General features: G+C 36.7%; 1 protein-coding gene across 2 annotated transcripts in view; it reads left to right on the top strand.

The window, feature by feature from the left end:
* spock3 (SPARC (osteonectin), cwcv and kazal like domains proteoglycan 3) overlaps positions 1–21092 on the top strand; it is a 493731-nt gene that overhangs the window by 130484 nt on the left and 342155 nt on the right. For both annotated transcript variants that reach the window (XM_069926142.1, XM_069926141.1), the window contains exon 3: positions 18321–18366. In XM_069926142.1, coding sequence (XP_069782243.1) covers positions 18321–18366 — 46 coding nt within the window. The remainder of the gene's footprint in view (positions 1–18320; positions 18367–21092) is intronic.

The following is a 21092-nucleotide window of genomic DNA, read 5'->3' as shown; positions in this document are numbered from 1 at the left end:
TTCAGTCATTTCAATAGCCGATTTGAGAGGGAAGGAATGTAATGTAAAGCATGCAGAATACTGTGTAAGGTCGTGTAAGATAAGCACATAGAAATTAGGAGCTAGGGTCACCCTATAAACCCATTGACCTTAGTATGCAATTTCATAAGATCATAACTGAAGCTTTCTCTCAATACTTCTCACTCAGTCTCCGAATCTTTTATTTCCTTAATTCCCAAGAATGTTTTGATTTTGGTCTTCAACAGACTCATCTGCTTAATTAAAGTTCTTCTTATCTGATTCCTAGAGGGACACATTCTGATCTTGATTGCATGAATCCTTGATTTAGACTCTCCAGCCGAAAGGAAAGAACACTTGTCATGCACTCTATCAAGAACAAATGTGCATGCTTAACTAGTTGCCAAGTTTAAAGTTTCAACTTATTGGTGCTGGGTCCCCTGTTGTTTTTAATTTATATTAAATACGCAGACGATACGAAAATAGGGGGAGTGATAGATAGCAAGGAAGGTTTTCGGGGATTACAGAGGAATTTGGTTTGTCTGGAGAGTTGGGCTGAAAGATGGCAGATGGAATTAATGTAGAGAAGTGTGAGGTGCTTCATTTTGGTAAAAATAATCAAAGTAGGGCATATATAGTGAAGAATGTTTTGAGGAATGCACAAGTACAAAGAGATCTTGGAGTTACGATGTAGAGTTCCTTGAAGGTGGATTCCCATGTTGACAGGGTGGTTAAGGAGGCATTTGGTATGCTAGCCTTCATAAATCATAGCATAGCTTATAGGAGCTGGGAAGTGATGCTGCATCTGTTTAAGGTGAGGAGCATTGTGTTCAGTTCTAGTCTCCAAATTATAGGAAGGATATAGATAAGGTGGAAAGGGTGCAGAGAAGATTTATAAGGATATTACTTGGCTTAAAATACCTAGAGTACAGAGAAAGATTGAAAAAGTTAGGATTTATTCATTGAAACGTAGACAGTTGAGAGGGGATTTGATAGAGGTGTTTAAAATTATGAAGGGAATAGATAGACTAGATGCAAGTAGACTCTTCCCCTTGAGAGCAGAAGAGGACACAAGTTGAGGGTTATGGGGCAAAATTTTAAGAGAAACATTAGAGGATTCTTCTTCACTCAGAGAGTGGTGGTTGAATAGAATAACCTTCCAGAGGAAATAGTTGAGGAAGAATCAATTCTTTCATTTAAGAGGAGGCTGGATATATACATGGATAAGAGTGGATTGGAGGGTTATTGGCAGAGAATAGGTGGGGGGATCTAGTGTAGTTGTTTGAGTGAACCGGCATGGACTTGAAGGGCCAAGATGGCGTGTTTCCATGCCATAAACTGTTATATGGTTATATGATTATTTAACTGGTGATTCAGCTGAAGTACTCTGTTCATTTCCAGTTACCTCATTATCGGAAGGGCATGCAGAAATTAGAGATGGTTCAGAAAAATGTATATGAATAGTTCCAGGGCTGAGTGACCACTGTTACAAGGAGAAGGATAAGAGGAGATCTAATAGAAGTATATAAAATGATAAGTTGTCTATGCTCAATTCATCATGAGAGGTCATGCTTTCAGGTGGGCACAGAAGAGTTTAAAGGTGTGCAGGGCAAACCTTTTACAGTGTGCGGTGGGTGCCTGGAACAGGCTTTCAGGAATTAAGCAAGCAAATGTTATAATAGTGCTTTAGTGCCATGTATCCACTCAGGGATAAAGGGAAATGGATCATGTGCAAGCAGCAGAGTTTTAGTTTAATTTGAGCATTGTGTTCAGCGCAGACATGTTCTATGTTCTGATCTTCCTTTTTCATGAATCTGGATTTATACATGTAGGCGTCACTTCCCATTGTTTCCACGATCATTGTACTGAAAATATTATAGACATTTTTTCCCTCTCCAGGGTCCCTCTTTTTGAAACATTTGAAACAGTCAGTCTGCCTCACAACTTCCATTCTGCTTCTTGGCCCTCAGAAATGTGCCCCTAATGAATCTACCAGAATCTAGATTGGTGAATTCAATATTTTTGTTAATTCCAGGTATATGTTTATTACCCTTGCATTCAAATACCATGAATATGTTGGTTGTAGAATTGTTCAATAGCCTGATAAGTATTTTCAACAGACGAAGGTAGGATTACCGCAGATGGATTTTTGAAATACAACATGGACTTGATGGGCGAAAAGTCTGATTCTTTGTGAATGACACTCTGACTTTATCTCCTTTAAAGAATCTAATTACCCACCTTTGGCATTTAATGGCATTGCTCTCATTGAATCCCCCACCATTATTATCCTGGGGGTGTAACTGGCCCAAACAAATCAGAAACTGTATATCCTGTAAATTCCTGATATGCTAAAGCTTCTATGATGTGACAAGGTGCAAGTCAGGAGAGCAATAAAATCCTCCAAAATTGCTTGGCTGTCTATATATTTAAAGAAGCTCAGTACCACTTAGGAAAAACCATCCTTCTTGAACTGTATCCCATCCACAACCCTAAATGATGATTCTATGAACCTTGGCTACATTGTATACCATCTGTATGCACTGCAATTAATTGCCTTGGAGACTAAGATGGCATCTCTCAAATCTGGGACTACAATTCCATCCCAATGGCAGTTGCACATGCAACGTCCTTTCCAACTCAAAGACTATCCTGAATTGGAAATATATTGCCATTCCCTAATTGTTCCTCAATCTAAATCCTAGAACTGCTTACATGAGAATATTGTGGAAGTACCTTAATCTGAAGGACTCTCATGGTTCTAGAAAACAGCTCACCACCTGCTTCTCAAAGGCCGTTAGAGATTAATGCTATCAATGCCTCCCATTTACAACAATGCCGACATACTGAAATAAAAATTATAAAAATATATAAAGATCACAATCTTAATATTTCCACCAGTATCACTCATGATCAATCACTGTGGTTTCACGTTAGTAGAAATTCCAGTAATTTAAGTGGATTATAAATGTTTTCTCTGCGTTTGATATATAAATGCTATCACTCATCATTTCACTTGGATTATCAATGATTCTGTGCAAAGTTCAAATTCAAATTTTTAAAAGTTCAAATGTATTATCAGAGTACATAAATGATATCACATACAATTCTGAAATTCTTTTTACTGCAGGTCAGGCAAATTTCTAATTACTACTAACTGTACTCAAGGAGAAAGAAATGGAAGCAAATGGTGCAAATACAGAAATATAAATATTCAGTAATAGATAATGAGCAAAATAAGAGTCTCTGAGACTGTTGTTCAGGAGTCTGATGGTTAACTATTCCTGAATCTGGAGGTATGAGTCCTATGGCCAACTATTCCTCTTCCTGATGGGAGCAGTGAGAGCAGAACATGTCCTGGGTGGTGTGGATCCCTTTTTGTTAAATATTTTATTTAAATTTTTTCCATACATGTAATTAATAATCAATTAAATAAAGCAATAAGAATTTAAATTTAAGAGAGTTTAAATCATTACATGATAGTTATAACCCCTCCTCTTCCCTCCCTAAGCACCTCACCCCCAAAGAAAATTTATATATATTTTTTAAAAATGTATAGTAATATAATAATATAAAGTTAAAAAAAAATAGTTTCATGGATTTCTTCCAACACACAAGATTCCAGCAAAATTTAGATGATCAATTTTGGGAAGAAGTTTAACACAGCTCTCAAGAGGTTTGAAGAACACCACTACATATTTATACCTAAAATTTGCATATGCGGGCTCCAAATTTGGAAAAATATACTATAATTATTTCTCATATTAGATGTAATTATCTCCAAGGGAATACAGCTTTGAATTTCTGCACTCTTCTTCCCATACCTAAATGTGAATCTGAGGTCATTGCAATACATTTTCTTGCCACCGCTAATGCTATTTTAACAAATTTCACTTGGTATTATGATAGTTTCAACTTAAGTCTTGTGTATCGTGAATAAAAGCTCTCATGACTGGAGGGAGAACAAACACTTTTATTAGCTTACCAGGTTTGTGAGCTGTTGGTGGTGGAGCCAGCCATCATCACAACACACCACCTGTGAATCCCAGTTCACTGCATCTTGTTCCTTCTATATTTCCTAATAAAAATAATCTGGGTTTTGAGGAAATGCAATACCTGTAATTTGTTCTAAAAATTTTAAATCTAAATTCACACAAAAAGGCTTTACCTTGGGACATGACCAAGTTGAATGCAAGAAAATTCCTGTCTCTTTACCACACCTAAAACATTGATCTGATAAATCTGATTTTATTCTATTCAATTTTTGTGGTGTGAAATACAGTTGATGTAAAAAAAAGAACTAATCTACACCTTACATTAATAGTAATATATCCATTAATACTGGGTATCTAAAACCTTGAACAAAAGGTCCCACTCCAATCTTTCAAACATTGTTTTTGCACCTAAAGCCACAGCAACCCTTAAATCTGTGCCACATTGTTGATTGTTTATTTTTTACAAACCCTGTTTGATTCATATTTATTAATTTAGATAATAATTTAATGACTCTATTCACCAATATTTTGCCAAGAATCTTATAATATGCATTTAATCGTGAAAGAGGTCTACAAGTAGAAGGTTTAAAAGGGACTTTATCTTTTTTTTGGTATCACAGCAATTATTGCTGTTGAAAAGGATTCTAGGAGACTGAGTTGTTTATACTTGATCTAACATTTCCATAAAAATAACAATAAATAAATCTATAAATTCTTTATAAAATTTAGGCAGAAACTATTTCTCCCAGAGATTTAGTAGTTTGTATTGAACTCATTGCTTCCTTCACTTCTATCTGTGTAAAATGGGCACTCAATTCTATTTGTGCTTTCATACTCAATGTGGGTAAATTTATCTAAGATAAATATCTTTTTATTTTCATCTTTTAAAGTCTGAGTTCTATAATTTAGAATAAAAGCTTTTAAAAGATTCATTTATTTCTTGAGGTTAATTCCTAATGACATTCAAATCATTTTAATTATATTAATAATTCTTTAAACCTGTTCCGTATTTAATTATGTAATAATTATGTATTTAATTTATGTAATATCTGTTTAGTTCTTGTAATTGTGTTTTCTGTTCCAGAGACTTGTAATCTATTGTATTGAAGCTTTTTACTATTCAGTTATCTACGTTTATCTTCAGAACTTCTACTTTGAAGATCTTTTTCCAAAGCCATTATTTCTTGTTCTAATTGGTCTATTTCTTTCATGGATTCCTTCTTAATTTTAGAAGTAAAACTTATAATTTGGCCTCTCGAATATGCTTTTAAAGTATCCCATATTACAAACTTATCATTCACAGAGTTCAAATCTGTGTCACAGAGTAATTGAATTTGTTTCCTCATAAAATCATAAGAAGCTGTTCTTTTAATAATAATAATAATAATAATAAATTAAATCTCCATCTATAATGAGATTTCTCTCTATCAGGCATCACAATCATCAATAATAAAGCCAAATTATGACAAAATTCTCACTATTATTCTGCTTCTAAAAATCCTTGCTTGTATTTTTGTTGAAATTTAAAAAAAATCATTTCTAGAATAAGAATCATGCTTATTTGAGTGAAAAGAGCAATCCCTTTCTCAAGGATGAATTCTCTAAGCATCTATTAAGTTCAAATCTTTCATTAATACCAATGTATTTGCTGCTTTAGCTCTTGTCATTTCTCTTGTAGTTCTATCTAAAAATGGATCTAAACCAAAATTAATATCTCTTCCTATTAGAATATCCTCATGTGCCTCTGCTAAGTTAAGAAATACTTCTTGTATAAATTTCTCATCATCTACATTTGGTGCAAACACATTCAAAAGGGTCCATAAGCCCAAATATATTTGACAATGTACCACCACGTATCTCCAGAGTCTGTTACAGTACTGCAGTTTGGATTTTAATTGGAAGATTTTTGTTTCATCAGAATTGCCACTCCTCCAGGCATAGAATTAAATGAAGACATTGCCACATATCTAACCCAATCTCTTTTTAATTTCAAGTATACTCTTTCAATCCGATGAGTATCTTGCAAATAAAAGCTAAGTCAGCTTCCATTTTCTTAATATATGTTAATACACTTTTCCTCTTCACTTCTTCGTTTAACCCATTAACATTAAAAGTTACTGATCTCATTGTATTACTCCTCTTAATAAACCATTATTTCCTCCACCTCTGACTGCGAACCCTCCTCCCTCAACTCCATTACTCAATATCCATTGTGTTGGTGCACACTTCCTCTGGCAATCCAAGAAGAAAAAAAACAAAAATAAATTTACAATTAAAAGGTAAATATTCCCACATTTAGAACTATATGTAAGCAAAGTAAAGCGCCCAAAGTAAAACAAGTGTTGTTTAAATAATACACAACACTACTTCCCTCTATTTTAAGGGTTGCGACCAAGATCACATGCCCACATGATTCAGTAGGAGTTAGAACCTCAACTCCCCTCCCCAATCCCCTGGTACATTTACCATTTAATCTTTAATCAGTTAATTCATACATAAAGAATTTTCCAAAGACCAACAAAAAATAAGTAGTTATTCTGAATTATTCAGTCCTACAAAAATTATCTAATTTTTCAATCCACCTGAGGTCTTGGAAAACCTTGCACAAAAAACTTGAAAAGAACATAATATCATCTCCAGGCAGAAAAATCTTCAAGGTTGCAGGTGACACAGTTCAAATTGGTATTCTTTTTCCCAAAGAATCTTCTTATCAGGATTAAATTCTCTTCTTCAAGTGGGTCTTACTCTTGCGCCTCTGCCACTAAAGTCAAAATCTTCTCTCTATCTTGAAATTGAAGAAACTGAATTAGCACAGAACACGGGTTCTGATTTGAAAGTGCTTTTTTCCCTAAGAGATCTTTTAATCTTAGAAGGGTGATGAAAATTCTTACCTCCCAACACTTCAGGAATCAATTTTTTTTGTAAAAAGACAATTGGATCTTGTTCCTCCACTCCTTCTTTAAGACCAACCATTTTAATATTTATTCTACTAAAATTCTCCAGTATAGCTACTTTCTGCTGGAGCTTTTGATTTTCCATAGTTAAAACAGTAGTAGAGTCTTTTACTCTTGTGACCATCATCAACTGCTACATTTCTTCCTTCATTTTCTTTGTTTTCTCATCTAACTTATCTAATTTTCTCTTCATTTTATTAACTGCCTTCAAGACTTCAATTTTCATTCCATGAAGTTTCCTTATTAGTGAATCAATATTGTTTATATCTTCTACTTTGTTTTCTTTTCCTTTTAAAAGTTTTAGCTTCTTTCAACGTCTACTCTTCTTTTGCTGGTCTTCCTCTTCACTGCTGACCCCTTCTAAGCCCGACTCTTCTTCTTTCGGTCATGTCGCTGAAGGCCCTGGCTTTTCTGCATGGTTCTCTTCCAGCTTCTTCTCTGACGCCATCTCTGTGACGCTGTGGGAGAGCGTCGTCGGCAGACGATCCCACCACAGGGTCACTCACCCAGGGAGCAGCTCGAACGCTAGCTCCCTGAGTATTCCATTAGAAAAAAATTACATACAACCTGTACATTATTTGAACAAATTTGGGAACCATACATAAAATATCTCGGAGAATCCCAACCACAAACCTCCATCTCGTAAAACAACATAATTATGAGCACAATAAGATTTAAATATGTGAAAGTAGACAGTACAACTTTTTCCCCTTTTTTTTGGTTATTTCTTTGTTTTAAGTATTTTATCATTTATTGATTTTTGATGAGGGTGGGGAAGGGGAGAGAGGAAGTGGGGGAAAAGAAAAATTGTTACTATATATATAGATAGTTGATGATCATTTGTGGATGTTGTTATTGATGTGATAGTGCAAAAATAGAAAAAAATTTAAAAACAAGCTTGCAGTAGGCTTCAAGTCTCTTCTGGTTTCTTGACGTTGGGCTTCAGGAAGGGCTACAGCAGTTTTTGTTTCTTTGGAGGCATTTTTTAAATGTTCTTTCAGTGTTTAAAAAGTGCTTCAAAGATTTTAATATGGCTTATTTGGTGCTTTATATTAGTTTACCAGGAGGGTCAGGTACGTACCTCCTAACCCTATGGCATCATATGATGCACTCTCACCCACCCCCCACCCCCCAAAATGGTGTGGATCCTTGATGATTGCTGTTGGTCTTCAATGGCAACATTCCATGTGGTGAGGAGAGTTTTGTGTGTGATGTACTGGGCTGTGTCCACTACCTTTTGCAGTGCTTTCTGCTCAGAGTTATTGGTGCTAGGCCATGCAGCTCATCAGTGCAGTTTCCATTCCATGTTTGCAGAAGTTTGCCAAGATTTCTGATGACATACTGTGAATGTCATCCCGTGCTGTAATAAAACAAACAGCAGCACCAATTAAGCATACAACTGTTTGCTTGTTCAACCTTGCTAACGCTAGTGGGAGTGAGGGGTATAAAAAAGAAAGAGTTCAGTAACTCATTCTCTCCACTGAGCCTCACTCAAAGCATACAGAGTGTTAACTTCACTTTATACACCTTTGGGATGGATCTGCGTGAGACCCTACAAGTTTCACAAAAGTTTTGCACAGCTGGTGATTCTTGTTTTTCACAGCATGTTCCCTTGTGGCGTGTGCAGACAGCTGGGAAATGTCAGGGTGTCCTTACTCTTGGTTTATTTACTTTTACTACATTATTTGTGGTGTTGGTTGCAATCTTACTGCAGCACGGGAAAGGTCATGTTAGAAGGCAACTATTGTATTTTCTCACCTAATATACGAGCTTTTTTTTTAAAATTAAGCATATTTGTTAAACTTGTTCTTTCACAATACTGAACTTTTGAAAACTCCTGAGGATTTTTATATTAAATTTTCATAAGAAACAAATGAATGAAATTCTAATTTAGTAGATAAGTCCAATTGATAACTATGGGTATTTCCAGTCATTTATATTCAGAAGTACAGGCTCCTCTTTTTTTCCCTTGCCCTTTTCATGTCAGGACAAGTTCAGCTAGAAATTCGCTGCATCTTGCAACAACAGCCTCTTCTTGCATTTCTTTTTAATGCTTAGTAATTGCTGCACCCAGAAGACTTGGTAGACGGCACATCCTTTGAATATCTGTAACTACAATTCTAAATCATTACATGCTCATGCAGGCAATGTAGATAAGATACTCCCTCATAGGTTAAATCCTCAGTTTAAAATAAAATTCTGCAAATGATCTTTCAACAATATACTCTGGTCTGATCACAGAAAAATAGAGAAATCCCCAAGGAAATTACTCCTGTTTTGTAAATCTTTGTAATTCCCAATTGACATCATCTAATTGACAGAGGAATACATTTCAAATATCTCTTCAAGAGATTACCCATGTTCAATAACCTGCATGCTTTGTTTTTTTAACTGCATTAAACCTACTTCTAATTTTGGTTCTTAGTGATAAATCTGCATTTGTTTTCAGTAACCAGTGCAATGAGAAATATTCTGCCTAAATTTCCATTTGTTTGATCTATGGAGATTATGTGAGGATTACATGATTCTCTTACTGCCTGAAAGCTTGGCTCCATTTCAAATTTTCTTGTCTTTTTGGTTTGCAAGCTAAAGGATGACTGGCTCTCTTTATGGTCTTCTAAATGAATTAAAAATGCTGGAAACCAGCAAGGCTGACAACCATGTTTGATCAGATTACAGGCTATGAAGAAAATCCTTTAGGCAAAATATATTAAAAATTATTTCCAGTTCATAGGCTAGCATAATTAGTGTTGCAGTTAGCATGATGACAGTACACGTTCAAATCCAGTACTCTCTGTAACAAGTTTGGATGTTCTCCCGGTGCTGTGTGGGTTTTTTCCCGGTTGGGTTCCAAAGATGTACAAGGTTAGAAGGTTAATTGATTACATAGTTGTATTTGGGAGATGTAGTGCGCGTCGAAAGAACCAAAGACTTGTTGATCCAAACCAAGGCTTTTATTAACTAAAAGACTGGAGCATATCACAAGTGGGTCACCAGTCCAGAATGACCTGGTCTGGCTAGGAGCAATCCTTTAAGAGCTGCCAGTAGGTGTGGCTACACTCTCAGCCAATCACAGCCAACCTACACTACCATCTGTACATATGTACATATACACATTGGTGATAGAATCTGTACTATCACAGGAGTCAAGGGCCCATGGGCCAGAAGGGCTTGTAATTGTGCTGTATCTCTAAATTTACAAAAAAGGAAAAACTTTAGGAGCATGCAGGTATCAATAGGGAAATATAGATATTAAAACAATGTTCCCATTTGTATCCAAGTGTACAAAATATACACTTTTCAGAGAAAATGCACTAAATTTTGAACAGATCTTATTTAATCTGTTGCCTTATTCCATCTGTTTACTTTTAATTTTCTCCAATCCCGGTTGCTGCCATTGTAAAGCATTGTGCTAATAGCTATGCCAATTGTGCAGATTATCAGGGTCTTGTACCTCCCCTTATTACGCTAATCGTGGAATGTTGAAACAACACAAAAGGACTGTCTGCACTATTGTAAAGACACTTCATTGCATTAGGATAATTCCAAATATATCTATTGTATTTTTTTCTCTCTTTTTAATTCAATTAAATTTGCTATTTTTTTTAATGAAGGTTAAAGTAAGAATTTTTGTGCATACATACATTGTAAACTCATTATTATTAATTCCTGGCAAACTGTTAAGGAACTCTACATTTTACTTCAGTTTGCATCACCAAATGCTTTTATTCACTCTGCTGTCAAAATTTAAGATTTTATTTTCATCCATCTGCTAAAATATTTTTAATTATCTTTACTTTTTGTTCAACATGTTCATGACACTGTGATTACATTATTTCATCTCTTAATGTAATGTACTGCCATGAGAAATGATGTTGGTGCAATTTACTTTTAAAGTTATTTATAGTGTACTATAATTTCATATCAGAAAAGAATCATTTGCAGGTTGCTCTCTTCTGTTGGGAATACCATAGTCTTATAAACATGGGCATCCTAACTTGAGAACAATGCAGAATGGAATGCCAGTGCTTTTGAATTATCTGCTGAATTTCTCCAGCACTTTTGTGTGTGACAGTAGATTGTCTTCAGATAGTCTTCTGAAGTTACTTTCTGTAGTCAAATGGTTGTTAAAATTACTTTTTCTTACTTTATAGATTTGGGTTTTTTGTCAGATTACATACATGACATCACGTACAACTCAGCTTCTATTTCTTGCAGGCAAGGCAGAATTACCACTTATTTGTAGTGCAAAAAAAAACTGTACATGATATACATGTGTAAACAAAAATAAAGAAATATAAACATCCATGCAATATAGAGAGGGAAAAAACAAACAATAAAATGAAAAATTAATAGTCCTTAAATGAGTCCTTGATTGAGTTTGTTATTGAGGAGTTTGATGGTGGAGGAGTAGCAGCTGATCCTGATCCTTGTGGTGTGAATCCTGATGGCAGTAGCGAGAATAGAACATATGCTGGGTGGTGAGGATCCTTGATGATTGCTGTTACTCTTTGACGGCAGCGCTCCCCGTAGATGTCCTTTTTTTCCCCTAACTTAATTTTATTAGCACCTGTAATAAAATTGCATACAGAACAATAAAATTCTATATTTTTTTAACATTTTCTTCTCCCACCCACCCCCCCCCCAAACCACCCACTCCCTCCCACATGGAAAAAACCCAAGAAGAAAGCAAAGAAAAGGGAAAAAAGAACAAAGAAAGAAAAAGTGAAAGAATAGACTGATTTTTAAACAATACTGGATATTACTTTATGAATAAACTCTGACCTAATTATTCTAACTCTCAGAACTACCATTATATCTTTTATATATGAAGTAGATAACTAAAACACCACTGTGCAATACATAACAACTTAATCAAAATTGAATAAATAAAAAAAAACAGAAAAACAACATCTAATAAAGTAAAATAAAATGAAATACTGTAGTGGCAATAACTGACACTGGAGACAGTATAGTCAGGAATCAGAACCTTTATTGTGCTTAACCACAGCTTTTATAGTTTCCTCTGCACGTTTCACGCTGAGCCTTCTGGGATGCGATAGTGACATCACTTTCCAGTGTCGGGTGCCATAAAAAGCGGGGGCTCTTACTCACGTGCTTTTCCTAATTGCTGGTGCCTGGCTTTTAGCTGGAGGACTGGGACATCGTTGGAGGCTATGCGCTCTGGTAATGCGCTTGCTAAACTGCAGTGGCTGCGCGCAATTCTGTTGTTTGCATGGGGCTCTCACTACAATACATTAAGGTGAGGTCAGGGAGTGACAAAATTCATACCAAATTCTACTAATTGACATTATAAATAATTGTAAAGTTATAACACAAATCTTTTGCATATATAGAAATCAAATTTTTTTAAATGATCATATTTGTTCTTTAAATTATATGTGATCTTTTTCAAAGGTATGCCATGCCATCTATCTAATACCATGATACATTTCCTGGCAACTGCCAGCACGATCTTTAAAAATTCTTTTTCAAACCAATTTAATTTTAAATCTGGACTAATCCTTGATATATCCCCCAAAAGAAACTGCATAGGTTTTCTCACCTGTTGAAGAAAATCTATTTAATTAGTCCAAAAAAAATTCATTTTGGGGCCCATAGATGTTCTTGATGGTGGCGAGGATTTTGCTGTGATGAACTGGGCTGTGGCCACTAGCTTTTACAGGGCTTTATGTTCAGTGGATTGGTATCCCCATACCAGACCGTGATGAAGTCATGTAGCCAATCAGCGCACTTTCTACCATACATCTATAGAAATTTGCCAGGGTTTCCGATGTCATACCAAACCTCCGTAAACTCCCGAGGAAGTAGAGGTGCTGACATGCTTTCTTCATGGTGTCATTAGTGTGTTGAGTCTAGGAAAGATCCTCCAAAAATTAAAATTTTTGCACTCTTTCCACCTCTGATTCCCCCAAAGATCACTGGATTGTATACCTCTGGTTTTTCCCTGCCTGAAATCAACAATCAGTTCCTTGGTTTGGGTGTCAGTGTGAGGTTGTTGTTAGTGCACTATTCAGCTAAATTTTCATTCTCCTTCTTTGTATGAGGACTCATGGGGCTTTTTTATTCAACCTGCTATCATGGTATCATCAGTGAATTTGTAGATGCTGTTGTGGTCGTACTGAGCCACACAGTCATAGATATAAAGCAAGTAGAGCAGGGGGGCTAAGAACACAGCCCTGTGGTGCTCCGGTACTGATGGAGATTGTGGAGGAGATGTTTTTAACAATCCTCACTGTTTGTGGTCCGGAGGTGAGGAAATTAAGGATCCAATTACATAGTGGGGTGTTGAGTCCCAGGTCATGGAGTTTGCTGATCAGCTTTGAGGGGATGATGCTGATAAATATAGGTAATAAAAACCATCCTGATGTATGCATCTTTGCTGTCCAGGTGTTCCAGGGCTTTGTGTAGAGCCAGTGTAATGACATCCACTGTAGACCTGTTGCGACAATAGGTGTATTGAAATGGATCCATGTCGCCACTCAGACAGGTGCTGATATACTTCACTACCAGGCTTTCAAAACACTTCATTACTGTTGATGTAAGTGCCACTGGTCAATAGTCATTTTGACAGGTTACCACACTCTTCTTGGGCACCGATATGATTGATGTCTGTTTGAAACATGTGGGTACAGTACCATTCCCTGCAAGAGTGAGGCAATGAAGATTTCCATGAATATGTTGGTAAGTTGGTCAGCACAGATTTTTAATAATCGGCTGGGTAGTCCATCCGGCTGGATGCTTTCCTTGGATTCACTCTCCTGGACGTAGCATGCATGTCAACCTCAGATACAGACAGGTTTATCGGGAACATGGGGGTGCACAGTGGTGGTTCTTTCTTGTTTTGGTGGTTGAATAGGGCATAGAAGTTAGAGTTCATCAGGGAGTGAAGCTTTGCCATCTTCTACTGCATTAGATTCTGTTTTGTAGCAGATTATGTCATTTATACCCTGCCAGAGCTGTCACATATCCTTCATGGATTCCATTTTTGTCTGGAAACTCCACTTCACCTCAGAGATGGTGAAGTGGTGAAATTACTTTTTTTTTTCCACACTTTACTGCTAGTTAAAGTGACATGCTTAGGAATGATTTTCCGAGAAATAGACTGTTGTATCAACAAGGCATAATTGATCAATAAGACATTAGGGTAAAGTTGGTTATTTCCTTTCACTTGCATGATGCAAATATTACCTGCCACCGATGTGCCCAAGCCTGATTGTTGTCTCGATCTTACTGCATGCTGGCATGGGCTGCCTTATTTTATTAGGAATTGCAAATGCAATGTTTTGTATTGGCATTCGTGGGATACATAATTGCAACCATAATTTCCTTTGTTCTATTTTAAACAATCTAGAAAACAAATTGAAAATCAAAAATTGCAGACACTTGAAATCTAGAAAAAATACAGTGTTGGAAACACAGCAAGCCGGACAGCATCCATAGAAAGAGAAAGAAGTTAATGTTTTACAAGACTTTTCATTGCAATGTTGAAAAGCTGAGTCATTCTAGCAATTTTTTTTTCCAATGTGGATCAGCTCAATTGAACAAATAATTTGTTTTACAACAGTGAGTAAAATATGAAATGGACTTTGCAAGAGAAGAGGAAACCACTTGATCTTTGAATTATAAAAATCATGTACCAAATTCTTAGTGATGGTTTGCAGTTATTAGCTGTTCAAGCTTTTAAACAAAACCTTAAACCTCATATTCTAACAAGACCAGAAAGAAGAAGACACCATTTAATGTTTATAATGTTATTTATTTTAAAAACAATATTCAAGTTGATTCATCTTTTATTTATTTATTGGAATGTGGGCATTGGTAGCAACGACAAAATTTGTTGCCCATCTATAATTACCTTGAGTGGTCAATTAACTTGTTGAATGGCTGAACTACATAAATAAAGGTCATCTCAGTGTAATTTTAGAGGGGAATTTGACAAAGTTTGATGAATTACTTTCAAAGCTAGGTTAAACTTTGTTTAATCTCCATGGAATTTATTGCATTAAATTTGTTCAGTCAAAGCGTTTGACTTTATTTTAATAGGCAGCTATGATAAGTAGCCAATTGAAAACAAGCATGTTGTTCAGGAGCAAATCCTATTGAATGCATTTATTTCAGTGGTTCTGTCCAAGTTAAATTTTTGACTTTGTAAATAATTGCACCATATAGAACAGGAATGCTAAATTTTCAGTCCTATTCACAGTCCCAGTCATGGTCTGGTGGGAGGACATCAATACCCATAAGAGTAAAACACTCCAAAAAGTAGTGGACATGGCCTGGGACATCATAGGCAAAATCCTCCCCACTATCAAGAACATCTACAAGGGAAACTGCTGTTGGAGAGCATCAGGAATCATCAAGGATCCACCAACCCAGCACAAACTCTTTTCTTGCTGCTACGATCAGGAAAGAGGTATAGGTGTGACAAGACTAGGTTCAGAAACAGCTGCTACCCCTCCAACATCAGACTCAACAACAACAAACTCATTAAAGTTTCATTTAAGGATTCTTACTTATGCACTTTATTGATTTTTTAAAAATTCTTTCCATACTGCACAGTTTGTTTGCATTTTTTATCCATTTACATTTCTTTATTTGTGAACAGTTTTTTTCACTACCAATAAAGTGTAATTCTGCCTTGCACACAGGCAAAATAATCTCAGGGTTGTATGTGATGTCGTGCATGTACGATGACAATAAATCTGAAATCTGAATCCATTGATCTATAGTGTGTCAGCGGACTTGTGCCAAAATCAGAGTATTACATTTTAGTTTGGTAATCCAAAAGAGGAATTGATCATCTTGGAAAATAAACCAAACAGAAGATTAGAATAAGATAATACTTTGTCTTCTTTGTCTCGCTAAATGATTTGAGCCTAGAAAAACATGAAAATATTTAACTCTCTTGGAGATATACTTGTCAGGCCTGTACCTTCAGGAGAGTGGTGGATGAAAAAAATATGGAGATAAAAGACAAGCATGTACTTCGTTAATTTTTAACGAAAAAGAATACGAAATAAATATTGTGGATGACAATGTGTTCATGAAAATAGGACATTGCGTTTGTTTGGTTTTATGTTGGATATATTAACAAGACTTTGACACTTTAAATCTTTATCACTGTATTAAGGCAAATCCCAAAGTCTGGCAGTACAAAAAAAATTGAAATTATTCAGATTTCAGATTTATTGTCAGAATACATGCATGACATCACAAGCAACCTTGAGATTCCTTTTTCCTGCAGGCACACAGAATTAAAAAAAATAAACTGTACACAATGTAAAACATGGAAACAAAGAACTGTAAGCAGATAATGAATGTAAACAAACTGTTCATTGCAGAGAGAACTGTGACAACATAGATATGTTTTTGGGAGATAAATTGGGGCAGGTTTTTTAGTGTAGGTCACATACAAACTCTTTAAAACAGATCTCATTTAAAATACTGGAACTCTGCTCAAGCTGGACAGGCCGGCTCCGAGAACCTTTGCAAAAACTTTGACTTCACTAATAGATTGTTGTTTTGAATAGCAACAGATGAAAGAACTTGGAGGAGTATGTTCAGAGCCATAGGCTGTCTGGGAGTGCTGCTTGCTGTTCTAAGAGGGTCATGAGGTTTTTGCAAGCAGAGAGGGAGTCAAACAGGCTTTTCTCAGAGAGAGAGAGAGAGAGAGAGAGATCAGTTCTGCAGTTTTACAGTCAACAGCAACAGTTGGGACTGGAACAGGATAAGCTGACAAGCTTGTGGAAAACCCCATTTTGAAGACAAGTTGTGAGTGCTTAGTTCAGCCTGGTCAAGCCCCTTGTGGTTCATATGAGTGGAGAGTACTGGCTGCCTAATATTTCACTTGAAATAAGAGAAACAAAAAGGAACTCAGGTGACTTGAAAAAAATAGGTTATCATCTGGAGAACCCTGAGGAGACCAGTTTCTTTAGCAAGATGCTGATTAAAAGGAATGAGTGGTGGGGGTCCAGCGAACAACAAATCCCTCTCTGAAAACTGACAAGAACCTTCCTGAGTGGTAACCATTTACCAAAGCCTGGTGAACTTCATAAATAAGTTCAGAAAATTTCTTTGATTCACAGTCCAATCTCACTTCTCATTCCTCCAAGTTCACTGGTTACAGGCAATTCTTATACTTGCACACACATTACATACATGTGCACTTAGAATTAGGAGAGGGTTAAGTTAGGTTTGTTGTTAATAGTGATAAGTTAAAGTTTGATCCTGTTTTCATGTTTAAAGATAATTACAAGCAACTTTTGTTTAAGCAACATTTGGTCTTGGTGAATTTCCATTGCTGCTTGGTTTTGGGGTCCTCTGGGCTCGTTACAGAACAGAAAGAAAATCAATAAAGTGTAAGAGCCCATAAATATGTCTTTGACTTTGTCATTAATGAATCTGATGGTACAGGGTTAGCAGCTGTTCCTGAACCTGCTGTTGTAAGTCTTGTGGCATCTATACCACTTTCCTGATGGCAGCAGCAAGAACAGAGTGTGTTCTGGGTGGTGTGGGTCTGTGATGATTGCTGCTGCTTTCTGATGGCAGTGTTCCCTGTAGATATACTCAGTAGTGGGGAGGATTTTGCCTGTGATGCCCTGGAGTGTGTTCACTACCTTTTGCGGGGTTTTACAATCAAGGGTATTGATTTCCCTACACTAGGCTGTGATGCAGCCAGTCAGCACAGTTTCAACCACATAGCTGTAGAAATTCTGATGTCTTACCAAACCTGTGTAAACTCCTGAGGAAGTAGAGGAACTGTTTTTAAAAAAGGCTATCCTAATTATTTTAAAATACAGAACAACAAAAAATGTCATGGCATAAAATAATGCTGTACCATTTGTTATAAGATTCTAATCAATGATGCCCTTATTTGATGAGTTGGTCAGTTTAATTGTTCTTGAAAGCATGGCAGTTTTCACGATTGTCAAGTTGTGAAAAATAAATCAACAATATTTCTATGAGATTTGTTCTAGAATCAGAGCATGTTTGTCTGGCATCTGAACGTTTTCCAATTATGCATCTGATGACATGAAATTGCATTTGCTTAACATAAAAAGCATTTGAAATATATTTGACATAAAAAGTTGTATAATTTCTATGCTTAGTAAAAGATATTGAATTTACAAATGCAATACAGGGACAGTTATGGTTCATATGCATTTTTGACCAAATTAATTTTCTGTATCTATACTTAAATTATTTTCTCTTCTTTCACATGCTTACCTTTGCAGGAAGTTGAGGTTTGTACTTTTCAATTGTATATCTCTTGCCAATGCAAGGTTAAAACATTAATCACCCACAAACAGATTGAACATATGTATTGTAATCATTTTCCTTTTTCTTTCAGGATGACTATTTTAGGAGCTGGAACACAGGCCGACACATGGACCAAGGTACTCTATCACAAAAATAATTTCAAATATGAAAATGTGGTTTTCATTTCTTAAAAAAAGTTATGTTAGCTTGATAACATTTAATAATTTTCTAAGTGAACCTTCCAAATATGACAATGAATGATTGAAAAGTTTAAAGCTGATGTAACATTAAAGTTCATTAAAATTCTTTTAATGAAGGCATCTTGCTGTTTGAGTAACCTTTTCATTCACAAGATGGGTTATTGACTTAAATCATGTATTTAAGTTAGAGAAACAGAAAAACTGCAAATCCTGGAATCTGAAGCAAACACAGTGAGAAGCTGAAGGAACTCAGTTGGTCTGCATCCACTGGAGGGAGAGAGAGAGAGAGAGGTTCTATATGGATGCTGCTTCACCTGCTGTGTCCCTTCAACTTTGCATTGTATTTTAAGTGCCCACCTTCATTTTTACCAACCGGCATGGAAATTTAATTGTAAACACCGTGAAACAAGGTAAAATTTCATCAGAAACTCCTTCGCGAAACATTTACTGATGATGCATGTTCTTTCTGAGGCAACCTTGTCAACCTGAAACATTAACTCTTGTCATAAAACACAGAAATGCTGGAGGAACTCAGCAGGTCTCAGAGCGTCCATAGGAGGTAAAATTGAGTTTCAGGCCTTGATCCTCTTTTAAAGTATGAGTAAAAAGCAGACAGGCACCTGAATTAAAAGGCTGGGGAGAAGGAAAGAAAGAGCAGATGGTGGGGTGGGAGAGGGGGTCCTATAGGGTACAGTCCACATTGTCTTCAGACTTTTGTGTATTTTCTCTACATTAACTGTTTCTTCACAGATGCTGCCTAATCTGCTGAGTATTACAGCATTCTCTGTTGTTATTCCAGTTTTCCAGCATCTTTGATTTGTTTTGGATGGCATGGGGCCTAATATATAATCTACAAAATCTGTCATTTGATTCTGGCATTTTACATAGATAAGTAGGAAGAGTGCATCAAAATAATCTGTAAGACATTTCTGTTCACAATTTGTCCAATTTTCATGTATATGACCTGCAATCAATACAATGCATGTGATGCCAGCTTCATTATAGCTTCAAAGAAAATATGTCTGAACACGTAAAAGCTTGTGAAGTTTGACTGAGGATTTTGCCTGTGATACCCTTGGGTGTCTTCACTACCTTTAGTGGGGCTTTACATTCAAGGGTATTGCTGTCCCTACACTAGGCCGTGATGCAGCCAGTCAGCACAGTTTCAACCACACATCTGTAGAAATTTGCCAGGGTTTCTGGTGTCAAACCAAACCTCTGCATACTCCTGAGTAAGTAGAGGTGCTGACGCGCTCTTTTCACGATGTTTTTGTGTTAGGTCCAGGAAAGATCCTCTTGAGATAATGGCTCCCAAGAGCTACATTTTGCCCACCCTCTCCACCTCTGATACCCCAATGATCACTGGATCATATACCTCTGGCTTTACTGAAGTCAACAATCAGCTCTATAGTTTTGGTGACATTAAGTGGAAGCCCACCTCACTGTCAAAAGGCAAAGGAGGGAAAACCCAACACCCAACCCCAACAAACCAATTTTCCCTTGCAACCGCTGCAACCGTGTCTGCCTGTCCTGCATCGGACTTGTCAGCCACAAACGAGCCTGCAGCTGACGTGGATATTACCCCTCCATAAATCTTTGTCTGCGAAGACAAGCTAAAAAAAGAAGAAAGAAAGTGGAAGGTTGTTGTTGGTGCACCATTCATCCAAGTTTTCATTCTACATCCTGAATGCTGACTTATCACTTTTTTTATACAACTCACTTCTATGGTATTGTCTGCAAATTTGTAGATTGTGGTATTGTCATATTGAGCTGCACAGTCATAGGTGTAAAGTGAGGGGCTAAAAATGTAGCCCTGCGGTGCTGTGGCACTGATGGAGATTGTGGAGGAGATGTTCCTACAAATCTTCACTGATTGTGCTCTGGAGGTGAGGAAATCAAGCATCCAATTACACAGTGGGGGATTTAGTTCCAGGTCTTGGAGTTTGCTGATCTGTTTTGAGAGGATGATGGTGTTTATGGAGTACTGTTAGCCAGAATCAGACACACACACAAGGTAAAGACTGTACAGCAAGCTTAAATCCACAAAGACTTCCACAGAGCCAGGCTGGCTGTAGCTGCAGCAACTCGGAGTGAGGCCTCGGGAGGCTGGCGTAGGCTTAGATCCCAGAGGGTGATATGCACCCGACCGGGTGGGGCTTGATCCATTCAGGCTGACTGACTGACAGCCGGCCAGATGTTGACCTGTCCACTTACACTCATGCAGGTACAGAGGTTGCCCCCTGCAGTAGGCCGGTGGTGTATCACTACAGTGTTAAAAACCAAACCGTAGTTGATAAAGAGCATCATGATGAATGCATCTTTACTGTCTAGGTGTCACAGGGCTTTGTGTGGAGCCAGTGAGATGGCATCTGCTCTAGACCTGTTGCTACGATAGTTGAATTGGAATGGATCCATGTCACTGCTCAGACAGGAGCTGTTATGCTTCAACACTAAACCTTTCCAAACACTTCATCACTGTTGATGTAAGTGGTACTGGGCCATAGTCATTAAGTCAATTACTACGCTCTTCTTGGACAGAATAGTTTGAAAGCTATTTTGAAAATATTGGCTTGTTCTATTACCTTAACCAAATATTTATTAATAATTAACAGAACACCCAACTTTTTTTATTATTATTTGCTGAATTATGTTAATATATTCAT

Source organism: Narcine bancroftii, chromosome 3 (genome assembly GCF_036971445.1).
Source record: "Narcine bancroftii isolate sNarBan1 chromosome 3, sNarBan1.hap1, whole genome shotgun sequence".
NCBI classification, from domain to species: Eukaryota; Metazoa; Chordata; class Chondrichthyes; order Torpediniformes; family Narcinidae; genus Narcine; species Narcine bancroftii.
The sequence above is the reverse complement of the archived record's forward strand: the minus strand, read 5'-3'. Positions and strand labels throughout refer to the sequence as shown.